Genomic DNA, 21,453 nt, shown 5'->3' on the forward strand with positions numbered 1-21,453 from the left:
CCAGGACATGGCCACAGCCCCCTTCTGCAGAACACAAAATATGTTTTCTTCTCACATTTCTGGAGATTTGAGGTTTAGATCAGAACTTGTTATTGTAAATGTGAACTTGTTTTTGGAAACATGTTATTTCATCAAGAGGTGCCCATCCCCACTCGTCTTTCCAAATGTGCCTCCTCCCCCACTCTTTTCTCCAAACGTGTCTCCTCCTCAACTCTTCTCTCCAAATGTGACCACTCCCCAACTCTTCTCTATAAATGTGTCCACTCTCCCACTACTCTTCTCTGCAAATGTTTTTAGTTCCCCACTCTTCTCTCCAAATGTGTCTCTTCCCCCATTCTTCTCTCCAAATGTGTCCACTCCATCACTCTTCTCTGCAAATGTGACCACTCCTCCACACTTCTCTCCAAATGCCCCCCCACTCTTCTCTTCAAATGTGTCTCTTCAACCATTCTTCTCTCCAAACATGTCCATTCTCCCACTCTTTTCCTCAAATGTTTTTCCTCCCTCACTCATCAAAATGTGCCTCCTCCCCCACTCCTGTCTCCAACTATGTCCACTCTCCCTCTCCTCTTCAAATGTGACCACTCTCCCAACTCTTTTCTCCAAATGTGACCACTCTCCCAACTCTTTTCTCCAAATGTGTCCCCTCCTCCAGCTCTCTTCCCTGTCTCTTCCCCACTCGTATGTTCCTCTACTCTTCTAATCATGTGTGTCAGGCCGGCATCTAAAAGATGTTGTGTGCATATAACTTTAGACCTGCGAGCACAGGAGCAATATCATCGGCAACACGAGATCACATTGTGGGAGGCTTATGGGGAGGATAAACGGCGCTCCCTCCTTCTGTCTAACCACCTAGATGCTTTGGTCACTTTTGAATCCCGACATCTAAAAGGTTAAAGAGTCAGAATCAAATGTTTCCACAGTTACACCAGGAACTCAGCTATCACTTGTGGTGATTCCATGAGCAGTGCTTCTGAGCCCAAGCTTTCACTGTGACATACAGGTATGTCTTGGTGACATAACTAAGGGAATTGCATGATATATCTGTACATCATGGAACCTTAGGGGGATACCCAACTGTAAGCTTTTTGTCCCCAAAAAAGGAACCTCTACTCCATTTATTTTCTATGTTCTGAAGCTGAAAGCCGGATACATCTCTTCTATTTTCCATAGACAATGAATGGGGAGGTCAAGCATGGACAACTCAAGGCTGAAGTGCTGAGCCCAGGTCTTGGGTACCTGAGCCCCGTTTTCAGGATTGGACCACAGTGATCAGTATGTTATTCCTCTTCCTATATAATTGTCTATTAAAGTCTGAAGTTGGAATAGTGAAACTGTAAAGGCCACTGAGCGCAACAGTTGAATGAAGCGACCAGTCAAACATGTGCCCTGATGTTCAACTCAAAGTCTATAGCACCGACAAAGCTATTGTAGAGGGACGCCCCATTCATCTCCTTCTGGACAGAGGGAGACATAACTCATTCACCGCTGGGTCCCAATGTCAAGATATTCACCAATCTAAGAATTCATCAACTGTCCAGCCACAACTATACCAATCTGTACAACAAAGAAAATCTATTGCTTATGCTTTACAGCAAGTGGCACGAAAAAGTACCAAACCACGGCAGAATTATTGTCACAGCTCAAGACCAAAAGTGCCCAAAATGTACAAAAAAATAAAAACTTAAATCTGCAAAAATAAGGATAAAACCCAAATTACCTTCCAATATGGCTGTGTCAATGTGAAATAAAAATATGTAAAATATATATATATATATATACTTTAGAATTATATGTATATTTATATTTATTTGCTCGTACATTTGTACCACCACATAGAATAAAGTGACCATATTATTTAAAGTTAGTAACTAAGGTCAATAAATTAAATAACTACGACATGTCCTGCTAACAAAAGAAAAAGCCGGCTTAATGGTTGATAATAAGGTCACGTTCACACAGTGTTTTTTTTTTTTTTGCTGAAATCACAATAATAAAGGCAATGTTGCGGCTCTACCCCGACTGTGACAAAAGAACCGCAATATGTGAACAACTGAACTCCCCAATGAAATGATGGGATTATAACTTACCGTCATTCAGACGAGAGGACAGCGTGGGATCGTTCTTCTTCCCGCTGCACACCGCCATCCACATGCTCAGAAACAGGCACTTGTAGTAAAGTGACCGCGGCTTTCTGGACATATTCTTGGGATAGGCTGCACCCGTCCAGCTGGGCATGTTCTCCTCACATGAATTTTTCCTGTGGCATCAGTCCATGTGCCCCTGAATGCATTGCTGTATGCTGGATGTTGTAGTTCTCAGTGCATGCGTGTCTTAGGTACCTCTGTCTCTGCGGTGTGTGACAGGGTTTCTGAACACTGAGGCCAGACGTGCTCTGCAGTGGGAGATAAGGCCGGGTGTGTACCAGGGATTGATACGGCAACAGTACAGTTACATGACAGACTGTATTTCTGTGGTTTGTAATTAGAGATCACTTAAAGGGGATGTGAACCTTCATGGGAGATCCAGTCCTTCCCATTTATAAGGCTCCTCCATTTTTGTTAGCAGGAATGAGCAATGTGATTTGTGCTGGCCTGGACGATCAGGTACACTTACTAGGCACTACGTAGCCATGGCGTCACGTGAGGCCTTGTAACTAGTATCCCGACCACCACATGAAGGACACCGACGAGCTTCAATAAATAACATACTGTGATCGATTTTTATTTTCTTCCATCTTTGACAAATCTTCAACTGAGGCTCCGACAGAAAGCGATCAGCTGCAATCTGTGAGAAAATCTGGCAGAAAGTGTTCAACCCCCCTTCCATGTCCCTCGCTCAGTCTCCCCCACCTCATGCCCCTCGCTCAGTCCCCGCACCCCATGCCCCTCGCTCAGTCTCCCCCCACCCCATGCCCCTTATTCAGTCTCCCCCACAACACCCAATGCCCCTCGCTCAGTCTCCTCCCCACCCCATGCCCCTTATTCAGTCTCCCACACACACACACACCCCTCGCTGAGTCTCCCCTCCACCCCATGCCCCTCACTCAGTCCCCCTCACCCCATGCCCCTTATTCAGTCAACCCCCCCACCCCATGCCCCTCGCTCAGTCTCCCCCCACCCCATGCCCCTTATTCAGTCTCCCCCCCACCCCATGCCCCTCGCTCAGTCTCCCTCCCACCCCATGCCCCTCATTCAGACTCCCCCACAACACCCAATGCCCCTTGCTCAGTCTCCCCCCCAACCCATGCCCTTCATTCAGTCTCCCCCACAACACCCAATGCCCCTCGCTCAATCTCCCCCTGATCCACAAGCCCCTCGCTCAGTCTCCCCCCCACCCCATGCCCCTCGCTCAGTCTCCCTCCCACCCCATGCCCCTCATTCAGACTCCCCCACAACACCCAATGCCCCTCGCTCAGTCTCCCCCCCACCATGCCCTTCACTCAGTCCCCCCCACACACACGCCCCTCGCTCAGTCTCCCCCACAATACCCAATGCCCCTTGCTCAGTCTCCCCCCCAACCCATGCCCTTCACTCAGTCCCCCCCCACACACACGCCCCTCGCTCAGTCTCCCCCACAACACCCAATGCCCCTTGCTCAGTCTCCCCCCCAACCCATGCCCTTCACTCAGTCCCCCCCACACACACACCCCTCGCTCAGTCTCCCCCACAACACCCAATGTCCGAGCTGAATGTTTCTGTGTACAGGGTGGGAGAAAGCGAACCTAATGTATATAGGGAGCTTTATACTATAGGAGTCACCCCTGTACTTGGAATCCAATGAAGAAGCGTTGCAGAACCGCGGCAAAAAGTGAACATAGTGCACAGCAATGAAAGAACAACACATGTTAATTATTTTATTACATTTCTTAAACAGTTTCAGGGTCCAGAAACTATGAAGTGCGTAGAAGAAGCTGCGTGTTCAGTATACAATGCTCAAAATCTCATAAATCGGTAAGTTCAGCTGATTTTAATGTGTTTGCAGTGTTTTCCATCAGGATCCGCTTCAGAGAAGTGACCTGCCATTTCTTTTTTATTTTTTTACACTCGGTGCTTTTCAAAACATTTTCAGGAAACATAAACAAAAAACAACCTAAAAAACCTCGTTGTATGGACAGTAAATACCCAATGCCCCTTGCTCAGTCTCCCCCCCAACCCATGCCCTTCACTCAGTCCCCCCCCACACACACGCCCCTCGCTCAGTCTCCCCCACAACACCCAATGCCCCTTGCTCAGTCTCCCCCCCAACCCATGCCCTTCACTCAGTCCCCCCCACACACACACCCCTCGCTCAGTCTCCCCCACAACACCCAATGTCCGAGCTGAATGTTTCTGTGTACAGGGTGGGAGAAAGCGAACCTAATGTATATAGGGAGCTTTATACTATAGGAGTCACCCCTGTACTTGGAATCCAATGAAGAAGCGTTGCAGAACCGCGGCAAAAAGTGAACATAGTGCACAGCAATGAAAGAACAACACATGTTAATTATTTTATTACATTTCTTAAACAGTTTCAGGGTCCAGAAACTATGAAGTGCGTAGAAGAAGCTGCGTGTTCAGTATACAATGCTCAAAATCTCATAAATCGGTAAGTTCAGCTGATTTTAATGTGTTTGCAGTGTTTTCCATCAGGATCCGCTTCAGAGAAGTGACCTGCCATTTCTTTTTTATTTTTTTACACTCGGTGCTTTTCAAAACATTTTCAGGAAACATAAACAAAAAACAACCTAAAAAACCTCGTTGTATGGACAGTAAAGCAGTTTTCCCATAGAAATTAATAAGGAGAGTTTTCCAGACGCTTTAAGAGGAGGATTTTGGAGAACATGTGGTAGAAAAAAAATGTATAAAAAATATACATCAAAATGTTTTCTCCATAAATCTGGTGAAAAAAATATGATAAGTGAAAAAATGTTTGTGCTACTCGAAATTGCACAAAAACCCTGCAAGAACTTTTGGCCAGTTGTTGGAGCTGGGGCATGACGGGAACTAAATCATGACGAGCTGTGGCGCTCCTTACACAAGAAACCTTACTCCTGTCCTTAACTGGAGTAAGATATATGGTGAGGTGCACTCTGCTTTTCAGACACGCTGGATTTATTAAGAGGTGCGCGCCTCTTAGTGAATAAGGGGGTGAGCCAGGTCTCAGTGATGCCAAGGAAGACGAGCGGAATGAATACTTCTTCGAAGCACTAAGCGAAACGCGCGTTGGGTCCTCCTCCTTCCACGTCCTTTGCAGAGGAGAACATACCCCATCCCATCAAATTCTGGGATTACCACATCTTTGAACCAAGTACTTCTCACCAAACGTGGATTTTTGGCGCAATCATATAACTTTTAGGGACACTTATTGGATAGTGAAGAGATGATAGTCACAGATAAGACTTCTCCCGCGCTTCCCCCATACTCTGGAAGTCTCTACCCCAACACATCAGACTCTCGCCCACCATTGAAACCTTCAAAAAAGAACCGGAAGACTCACCTCTTCCGACAGGCCTGCAGTGATCCTCAACCTACTGAACCGCCGCATAACCAGCTCTTCCCTCTCCTAGTGTATCCTCACCCATCCCCTGCAGACTGTGAGCCCTCGTGGGCAGGGTCCTCCTTCCTTGTGTACCTGTGTGCCTTATTTTTTGCTCATGTTTAATGTATTTGTCTATATTTGCCACCTATTCACATGGAAAAATGGCGCTATAAAAATGTATTATAATAATAAATAATATAATAATAATAACAGTAATATAGAAGAAAATGCCCCCTCATCGGCTCCTTATAGTGTGAGCATAGCCTTACTTCTTGTCATAACTTCCTGTTCTGGCCCATTGGAGACTCCCACTATTAGACTGGGATCACACTTGCGAGAAATTTGCACGAGTTTTGCATCGCAATACCCGGCACTGTCGAGGGCACTCGGACCGGAGCAGTTAGCTGCATAAAAATACATGCAGCCGCCACACTCCGGTCCCGAGTGCCGGCGTCAGTGCTGGATATTGCGATGCAAGACTCGTGCAAATTTCTCGCAAATGTGATCCCGGCGTTCCCTTCATACGTAGTAATAAGTCCTAAAGGATTTCTCAATCAACTTGCTGAATACGAGACCTGATTTTGGCACTGATGCCTCGCCTCTGACCCATTGACTTGAATGAGCAACTTCTGTCATAAACATGGCCTAGAATGAGGCCTCATTCACAAGTCCGATTTTCATGTACGAGTGCTGTGTTTTCTTGCATTGCAATCGTACCTGTGATGGTGCCATTCAAATGGCCTTGATTTTTCAAGGGTCAAGAGGTCCACGGAAAAATCGCAGATATGTCTCATTTTGCAAGTCAGTGGGCCTGTTAAAAAAATTGGGAAAGCGGTCTGATGTCAGGCCAGTGAACGTTACATGATATAAATGTGAGCCGCACACCAGGAGATAAGGTGGAGGACGGACGGTGCCCGCTGAATTCTTATCTGTCGCAGCAGACACAGTCCCTCCTAACCTTCCTACACAATTCTCCCGCCAATATGCTCTTTGCTGCCTGCCCAAAACCAATCTCTATCAGATTCTACAAAAGGAGAAATGTTTTAGGTCAGGAAGATCATCTCTATTTTCATGACATTTTATAACACGTAAATTTTCTGGATTATATACCGGACGTCTGGATGCTACAAGCGCCCTCCAGAATAGCATGCCGAATGGTGGGTGCACCATTAATTGTGAATCTCAACTGACGGGCAACTGCGTTACAACCTGAACGCTGCCATTACTTTTACAGGTTCTAGTATAAAATCCATGAGAAGCGCCCCATGTTAGGTAGCCTAAGACCATGTTCCATCGTGCCAAAAACGCAGCGTATTTTTCTTTACTTTAGCAAATTAGCAATATCTCCTGTGAAAAGTTCAGTACTTCGCCGCATCCCCATAGGTCATGTAGCAAAACAGTTTTATAGGCGTCAAAGTTTGTGATCCGGTCAGTTTTGTGGCCCATGCTCAAAAAGTGTCCTGCGGATGGAAGGGAATTAGACGCATCCCATTGTCCCTACTGGGGAGAAATCATCTTCTCAAAATGTCGAGTTTTACACATTATTATTTTCCCTGAAGACCAATCCATAAAGATGTAAATAGGCTGAATAAAGCGACGTCTCACTTTCTATGGCAGAGTAAACGCCTACGTACCCAGCTTCAGGGATTGATGAGACCCCACGTTTCGCCTGACAGCTTCTTCTTGGGACTAACTTTATGCAACTGTTGATAGAAAATTCAGAAGATAATTAACTCCAATAAATTAGATACAATAATTTTAATAGATGAAAACTTTATGTTGATCTCCACAATATACACCGATGAACAAAAGGGTAACAATGTTTTGACTTTCAGACTTTATACCTCACCATCCACTACAGCTTCTAACGTGAGACTACCATCATTTTATACACCATCATCTTGGATATCTCATACATAAATTTGACTTGCAGCTATTTACCATATGATTACTTATGCAGATTCTTGTCATGTCCTTGTATTGTTAACAGTTTTAATCTTGCTGGTGGAAAACTCTTTTTATTAATGTAAACTCCAAAATACAACTTGTTCTCACATTCTCTAATAGCTCAGTGTGTTATTAGGTTGATTCCCAAGTGAAAGGTCACCTCTTGGCCAAGCATTTTGCCAAGCTGCATCATGTGAGTGCCATGACAGTCAGAAAAATACAAAACGAAGTCCGTCCATTCATTCAAAAGCCAAGAGGTGGACGTCCAGGCAAAATATCAGTCAACAAGTCAGCTCATCACAAGGTCAATCAGATCCGGAGTAAGGGTACTGTCACACAGTGCAATTTTGATCGCTACGACGGCACGATTCGTGACGTTCTAGCGATATCGTTACGATCTCGCAGTGTCTGACACGCTACTGCGATCAAGGACCCTGCTGAGAATCGTACGTCGTAGCAGATCGTTTGAAACTTTCTTTCGTCGCTGGATCTCCCGCTGTCATCGCTGGATCGTTGTGTGTGACAGCGATCCAGCGATGCGTTCGCTGGTAACCAGGGTAAACATCGGGTTACTAAGCGCAGGGCCGCGCTTAGTAACCCGATGTTTACCGTGGTTACCAGCGTAAAAGTAAAAAAAAACAAACCGTACATACTCACCATCTGATGTCCGTCAGGTCCCTTGCTGTCCGCTTCCCGCTCTGACTGTCTGCCGGCCGGAAAGTGAGAGCAGATCACAGCAGTGACGTCACCGCTGTGATCTGCTCTCACTGTACGGCGGCACTCAGTCACAGCAGGAAGCAGACGGCAAGGGACCTGATGGACATCAGATGGTGAGTATGTACTGTTTGTTTTTTTTTTACTTTTACGCTGGTAACCACGGTAAACATCGGGTTACTAAGCGCGGCCCTGCACTTAGTAACCCGATGTTTACCCTGGTTACCCGGGGACTTCGGCATCGCTCCAGCGCCGTGATTGCAAAGTGTGACCGCAGTCTACGATGCTGGAGCGATAATCATACGACGCTGCGACGTCACGGATCGTGCCGTCGTAGCGATCAAAATTGCACTGTGTGACAGTACCCTTACAAACATGGCAGTGGAGGCGGCTCGTAGGCTTCGTAATAATGAGATTACAGATGTCCATTGAAGCACCGTGTGATGCACGTTACACAAGTCTGGAATGGTGGCCCGAAATAAGGTGAAGAAGCCTCAACTTCAATATCGACATAAGAAGCTCAAGTTTGCAAAAGATTACAAAAAGTGGAGAGTAGAAAATTGGAAATGGACGATTTGGAGCGATGGGACGAAAGTCAATAAGCTAGGCTCTGATGGATGCAAATGGGTTTGGAAGAAATAAGGGAAAAAAGGGCTATTGGATCGAGAAATTGAAGGAACTGTCAAGTTCGGTGGAGGAAGCCTGGTGACATGAGGTTGTTTCATAGCCAAAGGCGTTGGATACTTGACCGGGATCGATGGTGGTCTCAATAAGGAGCTATATGTGAGTGTCCTACAAGATGAGTTACTTCATACACTTCAGTACGATGGGTATGAAAAGGACAACAGAGTTTAAGCAGGAGAACGACCCGATGTATACGTCGAGATTCGCAAAGAAATGGTTCAATCACAATGATGTGAGAAGCTGGATTGGCCCCACAGTCCCCAGACCTCCACCCAATCCAACACTTGTGGGTAAAGTTGAAGAAAAAGCTGTCTACAAACCCAAGTGAGGTGACCAGTATGCACCAACTTTGGGAACCTGTAGAAGACACCTGGGATCAGATTTTGGTCAAGACATGCTTAAATCTGATAGAGAGCAGCCCAGAAGGATTCAGGCAGTGTTGAAAGCCAAAGGTGGATTTATAAGATACTAACAAAATTAAAATAAAAATTTAAGATTTTTTGGGGGGAGCAAAACAGTAACAATGCAGTGACATGACAATAATCATATGCTAAATAGTTGCAAGTCTAAAGGTACCTTCACACTAAACGATATCGCTAGCGATCCGTGACGTTGCAGCGTCCTGGCTAGCGATATCGTTGAGTGTGACAGGCAGCAGCGATCAGGATCCTGCTGTGATATCGCTGGTCGTTGAAGAAAGTTCAGAACTTTATTTGGTCGTGAGACCGGCGTGTATCGTCGTGTTTGACACCAAAAGCAACGATGCCAGCGATGTTTTACACTGGTAACCAGGGTAAACATTGGGTTGCTAAGCGCAGGGCCGCGCTTAGTAACCCGATGTTTACCCTGGTTACCAGTGTAAAATGTAAAAAAACAAACAGTACATACTCACCTTCGCGTCCCCCGGCGTCCGCTTCCCACACTGACTGAGCTCACAGTCAGTGCAGGAAGCGGACGCCGGGGGACGCGAAGGTGAGTATGTACTGTTTGTTTTTTTACATTTTACACTGGTAACCAGGGTAAACATCGGGTTACTAAGCGCGGCCCTGCGCTTAGCAACCCGATGTTTACCCTGGTTACCTGGGGACCTCGGCATCGTTGGTCGCTGGAGAGCGGTCTGTGTGACAGCTCCCCAGCGACCACACAGCGACGCTGCAGCGATCGGCATCGTTGTCTGTATCGCTGCAGCGTCGCTTAGTGTGAAGGTACCTTAAGTTATGCATAAGATAGCCAAGGTGATTGTCTATAAAGTGATGTGGATAGCACAGCAGCCTTGCAGCACTGGAGTCCTGGGTTCTAATCCCACCTTGGACAACATCTGCAAGGAGTTTATATGTTCTCCCCGTGTTCACGTGGGTTTCCTCCGGGTACTCCGGTTTCCTCCCACATTCCAAAGACATACTGATAGAGAATTTAGATTGTGAGCCCCATTGGGGACAGCGATGATAATGTGTGCAAAACTGTAAAGCGCTGCGGAAAATGTTAGCGCTATATAAAAATAAAGATTATTGTTATTTATTATTGATGGCAGTCTCACGTTCAAAGCTGTAGTAGATGGTGTGATAATTAGTTTTCCAGGTGATTCTAATTAAAGGAAAATTACTTAAAAATGATGTTCCACATTATTAAGCAGGCCACAGTTTTCAAGTAACATGGGAAAGAAAAAAGATCTCTCTGCTGCTGAAAAGCGTTAAATAGTGCAATGCTTTGGACAAGGGATGAAAACATTAGATATTTCCCCAAAACTTAAGCGTGATCATCGTACTGTTAAGAGATTTGTGGCTAATCCTGAGCACAGATGTGTTTGTGCTGATAAAGGCATAATGAGGAAGGTTTTTGCCAGGCAAGTTCATCGGATTAAGAGAGCAGCTGCTAAAAAGCCATTACAAACCAGCAAACAGATATTTGAAGCTGCTGGTACCTCTGGAGTTCCTCGAACCTCAAGGTGTAGGATATTTCAAAGGCTTGCTTTGGTTCATAAGCCTACTATTTGGCCACCCCTACACAGTGTTCACAAGCAGAAACGGTTGCAGTGGGCCCAGACATACATGAAGACTAATTTTCAAACAGTCTTGTTTAATGCAGGGCCGCCATCAGGGCATTACAGCCGTTACTACTGTGTGGGGCCCGGTGATGAGGAGCAAAAATGGGGGCCCGAACATGCTGGCAGCTCGGACCCCCCTATTATTTGTGCATCTAATCCTATACCGTGCACAGGGCTGCCACTAGGAATTTCAGGGCCCCAAGCTGCTCTCTCTGCTCCAGGTTGAGGAAGTGGAGCAGCGTGTGACGTCAGGCAGGACCATGATGCACCTGGGCCGGCCGCAGCTTTTAAAGGTACAGTGCCATTTTCCTTTCGCCGGATGCATTACCAGCACTGTAGGTGTATCTTTAAAACACCACAGTGCTGTTATGCATAGGGGGTTGGAAGACTTGAACAAAACATCCAGGGGCCCGATGAGGAGAAGCAAATAGGAGGGGGGTCCGAGCTGCCAGCATGTTCGGGACCCCCTTTTTGCTCCTCATCACCGGGCCCCATACAGTAGTAACGGCTGTAATGCCCTGATGGCGGCCCTGCCCATGCAATCCCATGTGCTTAGCTGTATCTCATTCTTCCCTGTGTGACCCCATAAGGTGGGCACTGTGGTATAACCCCTTCTCGCTGTTTCAGGTTGGGTGGTCTTGGAGTTCTTCACTTCTGCCGTTCTGTTCTTCTGACTGGGGGCGGATGACGGACGAGCAGGTGGAGGGCAGATCAGGCTGAGGGCGGGCGAGTAGGGTGAGTCTCTCTAGTGAAAAGAGGCTTCAGGTGGCTCACAGTGGCTGTGTCTGTACTGGTATCATGTTGCTGATGAGGGAAGGCGAGTGGTGACTGGGAGCCTGCATCCAACAGGGTTCAGGGGGAGGCTAGTGGGGACTGGGGCCGCATCCAACAGGGTTCAGGGGGAGACTAGTGGGGACTGGGGCCGCATCCAACAGGGTTCAGGGGGAGGCTAGTGGGGACTGGGGCCGCATCCAACAGGGTTCAGGGGGAGGCTAGTGGGGACTGGGGCCGCATCCAACAGGGTTCAGGGGGAGACTAGTGGGGACTGGGGCCGCATCCAACAGGGTTCAGGGGGAGGCTAGTGGGGACTGGGGCCGCATCCAACAGGGTCCAGAAGGAGGCTAGTGGGGACTGGGGCCGCATCCAACAGGGTTAAGGGGGAGGCTAGTGGGGACTGGGGGCTATATCGAACAGGGTCCAGGGGGAGGCTAGTGGTGACTGGGAGCCTGCATCCAACATGGCCCAGGGGGAGGCTAGTGGGGACTGGGGCCACATCCAACAGGGTCCAGGGGGAGGCTAGTGGGGACTAGGGCCGCATCCAACATGGCCCAGGGGGAGGCTAGTGGGGACTGGGGGCCGCATCCATCAGGGGCCAGGGGGAGGCTAGTGGTGACTGGGAGCCTGCACCCAACAGGGTCCAGGGGGAGGCTAGTGGGGCCTGGGGCCGCATCCAACAGGGTCCAGGGGGAGACTAGTGGGGACTGGAGGCCACATCCAACAGGGTCCAGAGGGAGACTAGTGGGGACTGGGGCCGCATCCAACAGGGTTCAGGGGGAGGCTAGTGGAATGTATAAGATGCTGAATGATCCTGCGCTGCTACAAAACCAAATGCCCAACTATAACATCAGGCAGCAGCTCGGGATCATCCAGTAACTTATAAGTTTTAGTTGGGGTTTGGAAGGGGGGTGGGGAATTACTAATGCAAGTTGGTATATATGATCAGAAACATCTTTATTATTATGACAGTGTAATTTTTGAAAGGGGGCTGTCGGTCTGTGTACCCACAGCAGTGCACGGACTGGGCGCCGATCTCCTGACCAGCATCCTCATACATGCTGTGAGGCTGCAAATTTCAGATCTGGAGACCCGAGGCCGGTCCATGCACCACGGTCCAAGTGCATACCGATATTCACCAGAAGTGGAGCTTTTCCAAGAGAGGGCGGAGGAACTGTGGAAGGTTCGAGGGGTGGAGGTGGGACTGGGGGTGGAGCCTGGGTGGAGTTTCAAGGGGGCCCTAAAATTTTGACAGTATGGGGCCCTGAAATTCCTAGTGGCAGCCCTGGTTTAATGATGAGTGTCGAACAACCCTGGATGGTCCAGATGGATGGTTGGTGGATGGCCACCATGTCCCAACAAGGCTGCGACATCAGCAAGGAGGTGGAGGAGTCATGTTTTGGGCCGGAATCGTGGGGAAAAAGCTGGTAGGGCCCTTTAAGGTTCCTGAAGGTGTGAAAATGACCTCTGCAAAGTATATAGAGTTTCTGACTGACAACTTTCTTCCATGGTCTAAAAAGCAGAAACGTGCCTTCAGGAGCAAAATCATCTTCATGCTGACAATGCACCATCTCATGCGGCAAAGAATACCTCTGAGTCATTGGCTGCTATGGGCATAAAAGGAGATAAACTCATGGTGTGGCCACCATCTTCCCCTGACATCAACCCTATAGAGAACCTCTGGAGTATCATCAAGCAAAAGATCTAGGAGGGTGGGAGGCAGTTCACATCAAACAGCAGCTCTGGGAGGCTATTCTGACTTCATGCAAAGAAATACAAGCAGAAACTCTCCATAAACTCACACATTCAATGGACGCAAGAATTGTGAAGGTAATATCAAAGAAGGGTTCCTATGTTAACATGTAATTTGGCCTGTTAGGAGGTGTCATGGAGTCCTTCTCCGGTACCACACAATCAACAGAGCCAGCGAAGAGTAAACAATCCCAAGACCTTTATTTAGGCAAAAACACGAAAGGTCCATATACAAACCACCACACAAAGGATAAAATAGTCCAGAACACGAATGCAGTTCAGTAACAGGATAAAAGTCCAACAATCCAGCAGACAGAGGATCACATAGTCCATATATTCTTCTTTCTCTCTGAGGTGTTGTGAACACATCATCACTCCACACAGGACTGATCTGAGTCTCTCCTCCCTGACATTCTCAAAAGTCTCCCTACTCATTCACAGGTCAGGAGGGGGAAGGTCTCAGGGGCTCATTGTTTCAACAAGCTAGGTCAACATGTCATTAGCATATTAGCAAACAATACAGTGCTGTGGGGGCTGATATCAGATGGCAGCAACAGACATTCATCAATTAGCAAATAACTCCTACAAGGGAACACCATGAAAATAAGTAAAATAGAAATATACACAAAAATGATCCCCACATAGCATATCACACCATCACAACCTCTCCCCCCTCATAATAAGTGAGCACGCTATGAGGTCTATACAGACCTCTGGCCAGCTCACTTTAGTCCACATTGCTGAATAGTTTATAGTTCCTTGTACAGTGGCAGGGGTTGCAATAATCATGAGCACTTGTACATAAATTCCCAGGTCCTGGCTTTATGGTCATACCAGGCTTTTTGACTGGACTGGGCTGTTCGCTGATGTTCATTAGCCAAGGTAGCTAGCTGGGCGAGACAGTCTCTGAACTCTAGAATGTAGGGAATGATGGGCGTTCCGGTATCTGCGATATCTCCCTCCAATAAGTAAATTAGAAATATACATAAAAATGATCCCCACATAGCATATCACACCATCACAGGAGGTTTTGGAGTTAAATAGCTTTTTTGTTCAGTGAATGTGACCTCCTAATGCTGCAAATTCCACAAATGAGCATTTTCAGTTCTTTAAAACATATCATATGCATTGTGAGTTTTTATTCATTTTGGAGATTATACTGTTATCATTGGGAGGTTTCTTCAATAAAATTAGATGTATAATCTAACGGGTGATGACTTTTATTAGACTGACTGTCATTTGCACCGACCATTTAGAAAAATCCAAGAAAAATGTCATTTGCATAATAATTTGGAACATGGTGTAATAAATTGATTCATAAGTACAGTACAATTTGGGAAAGTTATGAAATGTTCTAAAAATGTCTGTTCTATTCCTGATCTAAGGATCTCGTCTTTTAATTAAATGAATCTGTGCTGCACTTTATGCACATGCTCAGTAGTGACCAGTGCTGTGGAGTCAGAGTCTGAGGGTATGTGTCCATGTTCAGGATTGCATCAGGATTTGGTCAGGATTTTATGCAGGTAAAATCCTGACCAAATCTGCACCTGAGGTTACTGGCAGGTCACCTGCGTTGTCCTTGCGTTATTTCAGCATTGTAAGGACATGCTGCGTTCTGAAAAGACGCGCCGCATGTCTGTTTCCGCGGGTCTGCTGCATGTGTCTTTTAATGCATAGTGGAGATGGGATTTCATGAAATCCCCTCCACTATGCTGTAACATCTGGATGCTGCGGCTCTACGCAGCGTCAAACACGCAGCGTTTCCTGATTGTGGAACCATACCCTAAGGCTACTTTAACACTAGCGTCGTACGACGCACGACGAATTGCGTCGTTGCGACGTACCGACGCAAACAGTGAAAGCGCCGCACAACGGGGGCAGCGGATACTGTTTTTCAACGCATCCGCTGCCCCATTGTGATGTGCGGGGAGGCGGGGGCGGAGTTCCGGCCGTGCATGCGCGGTCGGAAAAGACGGTCACGACGCACCAAAAAACGTTACATGCAACGTTTTTTGGTGGCGACGGTCCGACGCAACAATGGCAATGCGTCACACTGCGTCGCTAATGCAAGTCAATGGAGAAAAAAAGCATCCTGCAAGCACTTTTGCAGGATGCGTTTTTTCTACAAAACGACGCATAGCGACGTGCAGTGCACGACGCTAGTGTGAAAGTAGCCTTAGTCGGACATGGAGTCAGAAGTCAGGATAACTGATGAGCGTGAGTCGGAGGTTTGGCTTATCGACTCCACAGCCCTGCGCCCTATACTTATTCCCAAAAATTTTACATATGAGTTGGCTATCAGGCTACCATGCAGAAACAGAAAAGGTTGTGAACTGCAAGTCAAATGCAACACCTGAAAACGCCTTAAAACTACTAGTCGCAGTGCCCACATATCAGTGTTATTCCACAGTGCCCACATATTAGTGTTATTCCACAGTGCCCACATATCAGTGTTATTCCACAGTGCCCACATATTAGTGTTATTCCACAGTGCCCACATATCAGTGTTATTCCACAGTGCCAACATATCAGTGTTATTCCACAGTGCCAACATATCAGTGTTATTCCACAGTTCAGTGTTATTCCACAGTGCCAACATATCAGTGTTATTCCACAGTGCCCACATATCAGTGATATTCCACAGTACCCACATATCAGTGATATTCCACAGTGCCCACATATCAGTGATATTCCACAGTGCCCACATATCAGTGTTATTCCAAAGTGCCCACATATCAGTGTTATTCCACAGTGCCCGCATATCAGTGTTATTCCACAGTGCCCGCATATCAGTGTTATTCCACAGTGCCCACATATTAATGATATTCCACAGTGCCCACATATCAGTGATATTCCACAGTACCCACATATCAGTGATATTCCACAGTGCCCACATATCAGTGATATTCCACAGTGCCCACATATCAGTGTTATTCCAAAGTGCCCACATATCAGTGTTATTCCACAGTGCCCGCATATCAGTGTTATTCCACAGTGCCCACATATTAATGATATTCCACAGTGCCCACATATCAGTGTTATTCCACAGTACCCACATATCAGTGATATTCCACAGTACCCACATATCAGTGATATTCCACAGTACCCACATATCAGTGATATTCCACAGTACCCACATATCAGTGATATTCCACAGTACCCACATATTAGTGTTATTTTACAGTACCCATATCAGTGTTATTCCACAGTGCCCACTGTAGTGCTGTGGGTTTGGTGCAGTGCGACAGACAGGCAGGGACCGCAGAAAGTTCAACATAAACGGTGTCTTTATTGCAAACTCACATACGGGAGTGTTATCCTCCGGATTGCAGCCGAGTCCCCATATGTACAGTCCATGTTCTGAACAAGTTGCTGTGGACAATAACACCACCGTGTTTCTTGGGTGCGTCAGACGCCTTGCGTTCCCTGGCTCTGTGCTGGCTCCAGACAGACCTGGGTTGCACAGAGTCACCTGCTCTGCAGCGTGCAAACTCCAAAACTGACACATCCAAGGCAACACTGACAGATTTAAAACGAATTGTGGCCATAGAGCCACATCCAAAACCCGGAGTGAAGAGAGGGATTCACCCCACTACCAAACCTGTACATCCCTCTAAAAATAAAAACCTTTATCGGGTTTTTGTAACAATCTGACTGGGTCACTACTTGGACCCAATCCATTCTTTCCTTTCTTTTGTCTTGTGACTCACAGGTGTACTGCTGTGAACACAAGACACTCCAGCGGGTTTAATAGGACTCGGTCCACATCCTGGGGGACACATATCGACCCTCGCATATGATCCCCCTCAATTCCTCATACCACATATCAGTGTTATTCCACACTGCCCACATATCAGTGTTATCAGAAAGCCTGATTGGCTTCAATGAGAGCATTATTACTGATATTTGTGGGGAAACTGTGACTGTTACTTATGGGGGTGATACTGGCATTTATGAGGAAGGTTTAGTAGGCCACTGCAACATGTCAGCAACGGATGTCAGGGGGCCTCTGGGCTTTGACAAAATGCCGGTGGAGCCCCCCACGGAGCACAGAGAGCCGCTGCCACTGCCCTGGAGCACAGCCCCCTGCCCCAGCACAGAGCCACCGCCACTGCTCCAGCACAGAGCCACCGCCACTGCCCCAGCACAGAACACCACTGCACCAGCTTGGATGGGATTTCCCGGAAGTCACTGCAGCAGCCTGGACCACCTTGCGACCCCTGTGACCACTCCTGCACCTGTGCCGATCCCTTCCCGTGTAAGCTGAATTCGGACTGTAAGACGGAACCCCATGCGACACATTATTTTTTTCTCCCTATTTTCCTTCTTATGGTCCGGTGCGTCTTATAGTCCGAAAAATATAATAAGTGAAAGGGGGTCTCATTACGACCGCTAGACTGCTGCAAAAGCAACATGAAAAATGCCAAAAAATACAACCCAGTCCAATTCTTTGATAATTGCTTGTCCCGCTACTCTAGAGCAGAGGTGTCAAACTGCATTCCTCGAGGGCCGCCAACAGGTCATGTTTTCAGGATTTCCTTAGCATTCCACAAGGTGCTGGAATCATTCTGTGCAGGTGATTAAATTATCACCTGTGCAATACAAGGAAATCCTGAAAACACGACCTGTTGGCGGCCCTTTTGAATGCAGTTTGACACCTCTGCTCTAGAGGGTTGCTATTTCACCCTTTCACTTTTAATGTGCCGCAGTGTAGCAGCGACACATAGCAATTTTGTCCCTGGGACCTGTGTCATGGGCAAAGTAGCCGGGTAAGCCCAGCCTAAAGGAACATCAACCTTCTTGAATAAGAGATAACAACTAGCATAAGAGATAACTAGCATTATAATAATAACCATTCTTTTTTACCATTTCAACTGACCTGATCTGATCTTGAAGATTTGACCCATACAAAGAATGAAATCCGAGGCAAATCCTCAGCAATATCTGCTAGACTCTTGTTCCAGACTTGGTACTGCTCAGCTGCAAAATCCACAATTGAAAATCTAGAGCCTGTGAACGTGTGCTTGAAATCTAACTCAAGTTTCAACTTTTATGATAACATGTCAGAAGTTTTGATTGTCGAGTGTCTAGGTGATGTGACCCCCCCTTCCCCCGCACCCAACAATTGCCTGAACAAAGTGGCAAAAGTGCCGAGATGAGTGCAGTTCCCCTTAGACTTCACTTGGAGTGGTGGGATAGGAGTGTACGAAGAAAGCCATACAATGCTCTGCTCACATCTCCTTGGGTCATCTGAATACAGTGGAAAGTGCACAGACCTCGGCTGACCACCTCTAACCCTCAGTTTTCCCGACTGGTAGCAGTCTAACCTCATTGACCCTTAAAGGAAATCTGTTGACAGAATCTCACCCCCAAAAACTTTTTCTAAATGTAGCTCTTTCAAAGACAAGTCCATTAAAACCTTTACATGTTGAATTGATAAGGAAATGGATATGGAAGATATGAAGCCTTTGTCACTCCAGCTCTATTCCCCATCAAGCACCGCCTACTCCTGCTTGATTCATTGCCTGGAGTTGCACAGAACAGAGACTATCAGTCAGGCAGGAGAAGGCAGCACTGCACATGGAATAGAGCTGGAGTGACAGAGGCATCAAATCCTGCTGACAGACTCCCTTAAAGGGACTCTGTCACCTGAATTTGGAGGGAACAATTTTCAGCCATAGAGGCGGGGTTTTCGGGTGTTTGATTCACCCTTTCCTTACCCGCTGGCTGCATGCTGGCTGCAATATTGGATTGAAGTTCATTCTCTGTCCTCCGTAGTACATGCCTGCACAAGGCAATCTTGCCTTACGCAGGCGTGTACTATGGAGGACAGAGAATGAACTTCAATCCAATATTGCAGCCAACATGCAGCCAGCGGGTAAGGAAAGGGTGAATCAAACACCCGAAAACCCCGCCTCTATGGCTGAAAATTGTTTCCTCCAAATTCAGGTGACAGAGTCCCTTTAAATACTACATTCATATTGGATAGCTTTGGGCCAAGCAATCATTCGGCTGACAGCTCTCTCCCTACCCCTCAAGTATATGCATTTTCAAAGTGGTCTAGGCAGGCATCTGCGGGTTCAGAAGACTTTAGTTGATTATATTTGAGGACCTTTATTAAGGAAAATTTCAGTGCTGATATTATGCAAATGCTTAGGTGCGATTTAAGCTGTTCGTCCACTTGAGATAAATGTTGGTTGAGTCTTCTGACATTTACTATTTTTTTATTATATATTTATTTATCTTTTTCCTATAAAATAGCCCACCAGAGCATTGCACGGAGTGAGGGCTACTTATCTGTGGTCACATAGGAGGTGCTCCATAACAAGTGACCTGTGACGGAGAGATAAGAGCCCCAAAGGCAGAAAAGTACAACTGTGTTTTTGTTTATGAACCTGTCATCGTCATCATCAAATATTTGACTGAAGCATAAACATCATTATCAGCCGCCACCAGAGTATATTCCGTTTTTACCATACACGCTAGGGCAGAAAAGCTGGAAACGGTTTATATTTTTGGGTGCAGGTAGGATCATAAATCCTCGGATTGTGGTATCACTCTTCGCCATGCATCCGAGGTCGGACTTGGTGAGGCACCTAGTCATGCCCCTCCAGGCTCTCCTAGGTGGTTCCACCACCCAGTCCCTTACAAATTGTTCCTACATTCCTGGATTTCTAGGTTGTCCAATGTATCCTGAGGGCTCGAATAGTTGACTACGATTGGTTAAATTCAGTCTGTCAATCTTCCAAAGCTCTGAGAATGCGACCGGGATTCCAGCTCGATTATGTCCTGAGAGCTGGCCATAATCTGAGTTTTCTTAACAGATTTCTGAATGAGGTCCAATCACGTAGCAAAAATTGAGATGAATAGTTTTAGAACTTCTTGAGCCACCTCAATAGCATGCAATTATAGAGGTTTGGGGAGATAACTGGCTAGGAGGGATAAGGTCTCAATCAATCAATCAATAATTTCGGAGCGTTATGCAGATGCTGAGTAGAGTCTTAACACTTGGTCACTCGGCGGGGCAATGTCCTCCATGTTTTATCTGGGAATTAACCTGAAAAATGTGTATGTAAAGCAGTAGAAAGCAGCAGGGATGCAAAATGGATCACATATCATCATGGCGTGAAAAGAAGAGCTGATAGCTCCAAATACTGGTAGTTTCAAATGACCATAGTGTGGAGAAGGTCTTAGGTTTCTCATGGGAGTGCTGTCCCACAATTCTTAGGATGACCACAAGATGTCAGGGTATTCATGGAAGAGTTATTTTACAGTGACAAACAATATTTAATTTTGCTAGCTTATATAGCGATAGTTCCACAACGCTTTACTGATCCCATTGGGGATATATATGTATATATAGCCCTCACATATAAAATTACCTACATATACTTCATAGACACCTAATACATTGTGTGGCAGAGGTATATGGAAATAACAAAAATTTTACCGCCAATCGCCATGGTTTCACCACATTGAACCTAAGAAATCAGCGTTTTAATTGATATGCAAATGAGGCTGAAGTGCTATGGTAGATCTAAAGCTTTTGGCACTCCAGCTCTATTCTCCGCCCAGTGCTGTCTCCTCGTGCTTGACTGACAACCTCTATTCTGTTTGCAGTCAGGCAGGAGAAGATCTGCTGACGGATTCCCGTTAATGGATGTAAAACAGACCTCCCAACCGTCCCGTATCCAGCGGGGCAGTCCCGATTTTAAGAGTCTGCCCAGCTGTCACGGGGGGACCTAATTTTTCCCGCACTGCAGAGCCACATATACCTCCACCCGCAGAGCAGCACAGAGCACACCACATATATGGCTGCTCTGTGCGCACAGGACCAGTGATGAGGTCACTGGAGGAGAGGAGTCAGGGTCAGGGGTCACATGATCGTCCTCCGTGTATGCAGGACTCTGCTGTGCTGGTTGTCATGGTGCTGGATGAGCGTAAGTTTATGTGTGGGGTCAGGAGGGTTTACAGTGTGGATGTAGCAGAGCCGTGTGTGTACGGGGTGTACGGAGCGG

General features: G+C 46.8%; 1 protein-coding gene across 4 annotated transcripts in view; it reads right to left on the reverse strand.

The window, feature by feature from the left end:
* EPOR (erythropoietin receptor) overlaps positions 1-21,453 on the reverse strand; it is a 63,691-nt gene that overhangs the window by 16,582 nt on the left and 25,656 nt on the right. For 2 of the 4 annotated variants that reach the window (XM_077261914.1, XM_077261913.1), the window contains exon 2: positions 7,155-7,223. Coding sequence is in view for 2 of the 4 variants with exons in the window: in XM_077261912.1 (XP_077118027.1) it covers positions 2,091-2,238 (148 nt within the window). In the remaining 2 variants the exon portion in view is untranslated. Of the gene's footprint in view, positions 1-2,090; positions 2,422-7,154; positions 7,224-21,453 lie in introns of those variants that run through there. The other 2 variants (XM_077261912.1, XM_077261911.1) reach the window with 2 other exon arrangements.

The sequence above is a fragment of the Ranitomeya variabilis genome, chromosome 5 (genome assembly GCF_051348905.1).
Source record: "Ranitomeya variabilis isolate aRanVar5 chromosome 5, aRanVar5.hap1, whole genome shotgun sequence".
NCBI classification, from domain to species: Eukaryota; Metazoa; Chordata; class Amphibia; order Anura; family Dendrobatidae; genus Ranitomeya; species Ranitomeya variabilis.